The sequence below is a fragment of the Thermobia domestica genome, chromosome 10, assembly GCF_964235325.1.
Source record: "Thermobia domestica chromosome 10, izTheDome1.hap1.1, whole genome shotgun sequence".
Classification (NCBI taxonomy): domain Eukaryota; kingdom Metazoa; phylum Arthropoda; class Insecta; order Zygentoma; family Lepismatidae; genus Thermobia; species Thermobia domestica.
The window spans coordinates 220,279,393-220,287,493 of NC_137463.1; the positions used below are offsets into that span (position 1 = coordinate 220,279,393).

At 36.1% G+C, this 8,101-nt stretch overlaps 1 protein-coding gene across 1 annotated transcript; it reads right to left on the minus strand.

Moving 5' to 3' along the window:
• Positions 1–1,097: 1,097 nt before the first annotated feature.
• LOC145663001 (uncharacterized) lies at positions 1,098–7,395 on the minus strand. Its single transcript, XM_081729118.1, has 2 exons — positions 6,495–7,395; positions 1,098–2,090 (listed from the first exon to the last, which is right to left on the minus strand). The coding sequence occupies exons 1-2, from the start codon at positions 6,679–6,681 to the stop codon at positions 1,423–1,425; spliced, it is 855 nt and encodes a 284-aa protein (XP_081585244.1). The 5' UTR covers positions 6,682–7,395; the 3' UTR covers positions 1,098–1,422.
• Between the last annotated feature and the right edge of the window lie 706 nt (positions 7,396–8,101).

Genomic DNA, 8,101 nt, shown 5'->3' on the forward strand with positions numbered 1-8,101 from the left:
CAGAAAGATAAATACCAGGAAGATTTTATGTGCAAAAAATACGAATCTAAATTATCATCCAACAATAGTAGTGATGTAGTATGCTAATAGGGGCTTTAAAAATGTGTGATTTGTGTTTTGAGAATGACGTAGGACTCTAATTTCAAGTGTTCTATACAAAGAACACTTGTTTTATCCTAACTTAGTGTTATGATACAATTTGTGGTAATAGTTAAGAACAGCTACTTCTCATCTCCCGTGCACGAGAATACATCTTACTGTTGCACTACCTACAGAAATGATTCTATATCATGTATAAGTGGTAACAGAACACACAACAAACCCAGATCATGTTGTATTCACACTCCAAGTATCTTGCAGAATTTTCACATTTCCAGGCAAAACCCCCCGCCTCGAAAGTTAGCAAAGCCCCTCCCGAAACAAAATCGTAAATACGCCACTGTTCATAAGTGTTCTGCCATTAATGACAAATTATTTTATGTGAGCTAACCGGGAATGGTTCCAAGGTGTAAAACTGAGAAAATCTGAAATAATCAAATTTAGTAGCTGGACTGCTGTTTTCTAAAAGAACATTGAAGTGTTATTTGAGATGCCATACGACCCACTTTCCGTTTTATCAGTTATTTGTGTGGAATGTGGCGACTTTCAAGATGGCAAATATGTTGACCATGCGCTCAAACATGTAACATTTACTATTTTATATTAAGCGTCGTACATTTCATTTTGATTGTTTAATCAAATATGAGGAAATTTCAGAACCTCTAATTTTCCCTCAATTGCCCCGCGAAAGCGCAGTGTCATTTCTTGACTGACACTGACTGGCTTCTGAGCGATCTAAATAATACCATATGTTTCTAGCAAGAACCGTAATAACCTTTTATTCGTCTTCAATTAAAACCATAATGCCCAAATTTTTAAGCCAATACTGGCGTTCTTCCTGAAACTAATTAGTATTATAAACCATTGCAGGAAATAATTGAAACTATTTTCCAATCTCTCTTCCAAGTGCTTATATATTTATTTCATATCAAGAACATTATGTTTTTTTTTTACCTCAAACTTACATGACATCTATATTTCTTTTTTTTAAAAAAAAAAAAAAAAATAGATAATAGTATCCATGGTCACAAACCTAAACAAAATAATAGCTAACAAATGGTAAACAACTGACAATAACTAACTTATTTTCAGGTTATAACTTTTTACACAGAATTTATACTATCGAAAATTAAGAAGTGCTACGTATATCGTTAAAAGAAACTACTTAGTAATCGCACGGTTTTCTCACTAACAAACTGTTTTGTGTATCCGTATACTGGCATTATGTGTGACTAACAAATTGTAAATTCACTTCTTAAGTAATTTTGAAACACTAATTTAACTGATACAACATTAAAAGAAATATTCTTCAGACCTCAGTAATCATTTGAAGGAAAATGCGTCACTTTGGTTGTTTGTTTCCACAATTGCAGAGAATCCACCGTTCATGAACTCTGATGGTCGTGGTTCCACTGCAGTTTGTGAGGTGACAGTAAACTGGCGTTGGGGGTATAAAAAATGGTGTTCAGGGAGCGGTGTTGAAACTCTTGATGAGGAAGCCGGAGAATAGGAAGAGACGGGGGAAGGAGACATGTTTCTCCTGTGTTTGATTTCTTGTATCAGATTAAGTACGCGGACTCGAAATTCAAACTTTTCATCTTCAGACATCTTCCTTACTGACGAGGTAATGGAAATAAAAAAGGCCTCGTCTTCGTCAGGACTAGCTGGTTCACTTCGCAAGGCTTTGAGGATTTCTTTGTCAATGTCATCATCTTTCCTTCTTTTTCGCTTGCCCCTTTCATCGGACATCTTCTCACAAACAGTAACTCCAGAAGCCTCTCCTGCGTCGTCATCTTCAATGGTATCATCATCATTAACCCTTTCAGCGACGTCCAGGCTTGAATCCGTTTCATCTTTGCGGATAATCTTCATCAAGAACTGAAGATAATCATGGTATATGTACTTCTTGGTAGTAGCTTGGCCTGATCTTTTTCTCAAAGATTTCACAAAAGAATCTCGTATATTCTCCCACTTCATGGTGATCATTCTTCCTAAATGAAAAATTATTATTATTATTATTATTATTATTATTATTATTATTATTATTATGATTATTATTATTATTATTATTATTACAGGTACCTGGCAAGTGGAGCGACATTCACGGATATGCATTATAGCTACCGCCTGGGTATAAGTACAGCCAGGAATTGTGTGAAAGCTGTGTGCGATGCTTTGTGGAATACGTTAAAAGATGAGTGTTTCCCACCTCTAACAGAAGAAGTATGGAGAGAAGTAGCCGAAGGTTTTAGAAAAACTTCGCAGTTTCCGAATTGCATTGGAGCTGTTGACGGAAAACATGTGCGTATGAATAAATTTGCTAAGAGTGGATCTATGAATCTCTGTTACAAGGGATTTTTCTCAATTGTTCTCATGGCCATTGCAAATTCAGATTATAAATTTGTATATGTTGATGTAGGCGCTTATGGGAAAGATTGCGATTCGTCCATTTTCCAGCAAACTGACTTTTATAAGTTATTGCTTAGAAATGGACTCAATATTCCGAAACCGACCCCACTACATCCAAACCATGCTGATCCTTTTCCATTTGTCCTGGTTGGAGATGAAACTTTCCCATTGTCAAACCATCTAATGCGACCTTATTCAGGACACGATCTAAGTGTGAAGAAACGAGTGTTTAACTACCGTTTAGTGAGAGCAAGAAGATTCGTTGAGTGTGCTTTTGGTATAATGTGTAGTAAATGGAGAATTTTGCACAGGGCTCTAAATGTAAACAAGCAGTTTTGTAAAGACATCGTTAAGGCATGCGTGATTCTTCACACTCTAGTTCGAACAAGAGACGAGCAGAGGTCTGAAGACATGTACATTGATCAAGGTTTATTTGAGGTAGCCGCAACACAAGTTCCTCGTCCTACACGAAATGCAGTGCACTTACGAGATAGGCTCGCGGACTTTTTTCTCGCGCCTGAGGGACAACTGCCATGGCAAATGAAGAAAATTTAAATAACATGCTTCCCGCTTCTTGAACACAAAATGAACGATAGTACACAAAGGAAATAATTAGACACTACTGCTAAGGCCTATGACTTTGTTATAAAACACTTTTGATTTGTCATTGGGTTGAAATACTGAGATATTGAGACTCAAAAATGTCACTTTTGGAGTTGCACTACTTCTGCTCTGCACCCCTCATATATAGAAGTATGTAAAACATTAGGATATTACCCTCATTATCTTTTCAAACAAAAATCATTGATGGTATCTATTTTCACTGGGATCGGGTGATGTAAACGATACACATAATTAAATCACTTAGTTGAAAAATAAACTCCATTACCTCGGTACAAGAGACAATAAATTAATAAATATAAAGCATTCTAATTTACAAACTATGACTCAAGCATCTTCGTCACCTACTAGAAAATTGTTAAGGGGTCTCCATACCGTGAAGTTAAATTACCATTTATTTCACCGTTTTTCTGTATTAACTTCAAAATGAAAAAAAAAAACGAAAAACCGTTACCACGTTGCGAATTTGACAAATCACTGCTTACCGTTCGTGATAACTGTATCTCGTGCATAATATTGTCTAGTAATTCTACAAACAATTTTTTGTGTATTCTCTTTTTGTTTATAAATGGAGAGAATTTTAGGAACGCAATGCAGAATTGAAAATGGAAGGAACTCTGAAGACTTGAAAGTACCCTGATTTAAAAAAAAAAAAAAAAAAACATTTAGGCGTATTCGTTATTGACATTTGTACACTACGCGGCAAAAAATTGGGACTCTTGAAACTTTTCAGTGGACGATTCCCAAGCTCGTAGTTACATTCATTCCTGATTTTGTTTTTAGAAAGAAAATGTGTGGGACCCCTTAACTAACTAAAAGTAAAATCAGGAATGAATGTAACTACGAGCTTGGGAATCGTCCAAAAATTTTCAAGAGTCGCAATTTTTTTGCTGCGTAGTGTACAAATGTCAATCACGAATACGCCTAAATAGTTTTTTTTTTTTTTTTTTTTTAATCTTAGCGTAATTTCAAGTCCTCGGAGTTCCTTCTCTTTTAAACTCTGGGATTTAATTCTGCATTGCGTTCCTAAAATTCTCTCCATTTATAAACAAAAAGAGAAAGTTAATAATCAGAATTATTATTTTGAAAAAAGTGGGTGCGAAAAATGCTTATATGAACTAAAGTAAATGGGGGAACAATGATTTGATAAAAACAAGATAGGCCTAATAGAAAATACTATAATCAGTATGTGAGGGGCTAATATCAATATGAAGAAAAGAAATACACATTTTTCTCTTTTATAAAAAAAAACAGAAGTTGATTTAACTGCAGTGTTTAGGCTAAATACATAGTGCATAAGTCATATTGTTCTAGTTCGAACAAAGTCTGTAATTGTGGAACATATTTTTCATTTCTTACATGCTGTTGTGTATCATATTACTATTTATGTACGGTCTGAGACAAGAAAAAGGGACATACCTCAATTTCATTCCCTACATTTTAAAAATAACTTTGTGTGCATAATATTCATGAGAACTTCACGTGCCTCAAATGAACTGCTTTCCTTTATAGCTATGAGTTATCTTCGTCGGCGTCGAAGGAAACGGGTGTAGAACAATTTGCCACCAAAACTCGACAAAGCAAACAATTTGCCACCTGTTACTTCAAAGGTGGAAAATTTGCCACCCGGCGATTTGCCATCACTGGATTGTTGGATTAGGTATAGACCTACTACGAGGGCAAGTCAAGAAAGAATTGGACTGATTTTTTTCCCGGCAGTTCTGTTAACGCTGGAGCTTCATAGTTTGGCATACAAGTAGGGTGGGTCTTGCTGTGCATATATATAAAATGTTGTTAAGGAATCATTGCATGTTTGGTAACCACGACTTTTTATTGCAGGTGATGTTCTGCGCCGCCTCTAGAAGTCGCCTGTAGAAGAAATGGAGTCATTACGAGATGAACAATTTGCAGCTATACGGTTCTGCTATCGCCTGGGGAAAAGTGCAACAGAAACTCTAGGAATGTTGAGAGCAGCCTACAAAGATGACGCTCTGCCACGAAGTACCGTGTTCTGGTGGTTCAAAGAGTTTAAAGAGGGCCGAATGACAATCACGAAAGCTGTTGGACCAGGTGTATCAGCGTCAGCTGTTACTGAGGTGAACATTAACACGGCAGCAGTCATTGTTAGAGAAGATCGCCGCATCAGTATCGACGATCTGGCAGCCGCACTACGCATATCTCATGGCAGTGCCTTCAAAATTTTGCATGACCACCTCCACATGAGCGGAGTGTGTGCGCGATGGATTCCGCGACTCTTGACACCAGAGCAGAAGGCTGTTCGAGTGGAGACTTGCAGGGAGCTGTTGCAAATGTTTGAGGATGGTGGAGACGCCTACCGCACCGTGCGACTTTTTTCTATTCCCTGCCCTAAAATCCAGACTGCGTGGACGCCGCTTCTCCGATAATTCCGAGGTTCTGAAGGCATCGGAGGCGGTTTTGAAGGACCTCTCAAAGAATGGCCTGCGACACGTGTTTGAGGACTGGAAGACTCGAATGAAAAAGTGCATTCAAATGGGCGGGGACTACTTTGAAAAGGATCATGTGCCTGTTGCTGAGTAATAATAAATTGCCTAGAAAAAAAGTCAGTCCAAGTCTTTCTTGACTAGCCCTCGTAGCTACTATGAATTGTCAAAATTATTAATTTAACCAGTTCTCTTTAGGAATGCTATTCAAGAAGACCTGCGCTTTACCTACAGAAAGTCCAAATACATTTTTCCCTTATATGTTTTCAGAACGTTGTACATTATTTACTGTGTGTTACTGTTAGTATATATATATTGAAGTTTTTTCAGACTTTCTTTATAAAACTATAATTAGAAATAAAAATTTTCTACAATGTTTCTGGATGAAATATTTGGCTGTTCAGAAGGTTTTTTTTTTTTTTTTTTGCAAGAGCCGTGTAATATTACAGACTGACTTGAATAAATGGAAGGGTTGTTCAATATCTGAGAAATAGCTCAATGCAAAGAACAAGGTTAATTGTATTACGTCAATCAAGTGACGTAGGAGCATTAACGTCTAAATTTCCAAATATCTTTTGTTTATTATACAAAGCTATGTTGTAAATTGGTCCGTATATAGGCCTAATCAAAAGCATTCGCAGAAAAACACTGGCTAAATTAATAGTTTAGACAAGTTAGTGGCAACTTGTCAAGCCTTTGCAAAAACTGATGGCAAATTGTCCGCTTTGTCGAATTTTGGTGGCAAATTGACCACTGGTAAATTGTCCGTACCCCGAAGAAAACATTCTATGTCTTCGATTGTACATTTTATTTTCATTAACATATAATCTACATTTTATGTATCAACTGTAAATAAACAGAAAGCGTTTGAATCACTATTGTTTTATATTATCCTATACATACCTGTCGCTTCTCGTTTCTTTTTGTCCATGATGTCGAAGTCTTGCGCAAGGTTTGTATACACTTCTTTCCAGGCTTTCTGCTTTTCGACCTTGTCTTTATACGAGTCTATAGTCTTGTCCCATAGACAAGGTCTCATTTCCACAATTTCAATGAGATTTAAAACATCGTACTGAAACACTTTAGCCATTGTCACTCGAACGATGAAATGAATTGTCACTAAAGCAAGACTTCAGTACACTGCAGAAAACAATCCACTAAATCTATATATCTACACTCACGCAGAAAGTATGGCACTCCAGAATGGTTTCAGATAAATAATAAACGTCAGTTTAATCCACCCCCTGTCAACTTGACCTACTTCTGTCCTTGATCCCCTGCGGGCTTGCATAGTTGAATATAGATAGACGAATCGAGTACATTCCTGGAATCGAACGGAGGAAACGGAACTAAATTATAATTTTCTTCAGCATAGGAGGATTTTTCCAGGGGAGATTTTGTTCTAGATAGGCCTACATATGTAGTATGTTCGATATAACATTCATAGATAACGTTTTGCAATGCATCTTGGATCTTGTAAAACAAAAACATAGGCTATTTCGGCTGTAGCCTGTTGTGTTGATAATTATTAAATCAAATCATACTGCTATACAAGATACTCTTCTTTATGCATTCCTTTCCCTCTTTCAACCCCCCCCCCCCCTTTCCAAATTACGTACTATGATCTTGCAGGAGCCAAGAAAGACAATCCACACAAAAGGAAAGGAGAAACCTGATCGCTATCAATGATTCATAGAAGGAGTCTTGCAAACTATTATTTTCCTAAATTTTCCCCTTGGGGGAGACTAAACAGAAGATTGAAAAAACAAGGTTATTTGCTCTTTGTGTGTGTGCATGTGTGCGCATGAGGTATATGGCCTTTTTTTTCTTTCTTGTCAGTTTTGTTGCCATAATTTTATCATCTATTTAAATTTCTCAAAATTCAAACAGGCTGAGATCACGCTATTTAAAATAATAATAATAATAATAATAATAATAATAATAATAATAATAATAATAATAATAATAATAATAATGATAATGATAATAATAATTTCTGGAAAGACAGCATTGCGGCTGTCTATTCACTCAGTCCACAATCGTTCTATGAAACAAAGGCCAGACAAGACACAGAGTACATGAATATTTTTATTATGATCTATAGGGTAAAGCAGCATGCAACCAGAAGAATGGAAATTTTCATGTTGTGTTTGTGCTTTTTCAGTTCTTTCTGTAGTTGTGTTTTAGTTTGTATTTATTTTAATTTTATTTACAACCTTTGTTATGCTTGGAAATGCCTTCTTCGATTATGATGGAGATTTAAACCCTTGTTTTCTTATTATGAAGGTTATTCATGCGCTACATACTGGGTTGTATAATTAACAGAATAAACACTGGGCAACTATCCTAGATTCATAATTTCTTCGTATCTCCATTTTGTTCATTTCCGCCATGTTGATGTTTTAAATTATGACTTCATATATGCTAAGGCATATTCTCTATCAAAACGAATTCAACGACCCCTTTATTTAAATCATTTAAGTTTCAGCTGTAGAAGATGACAAATTAAT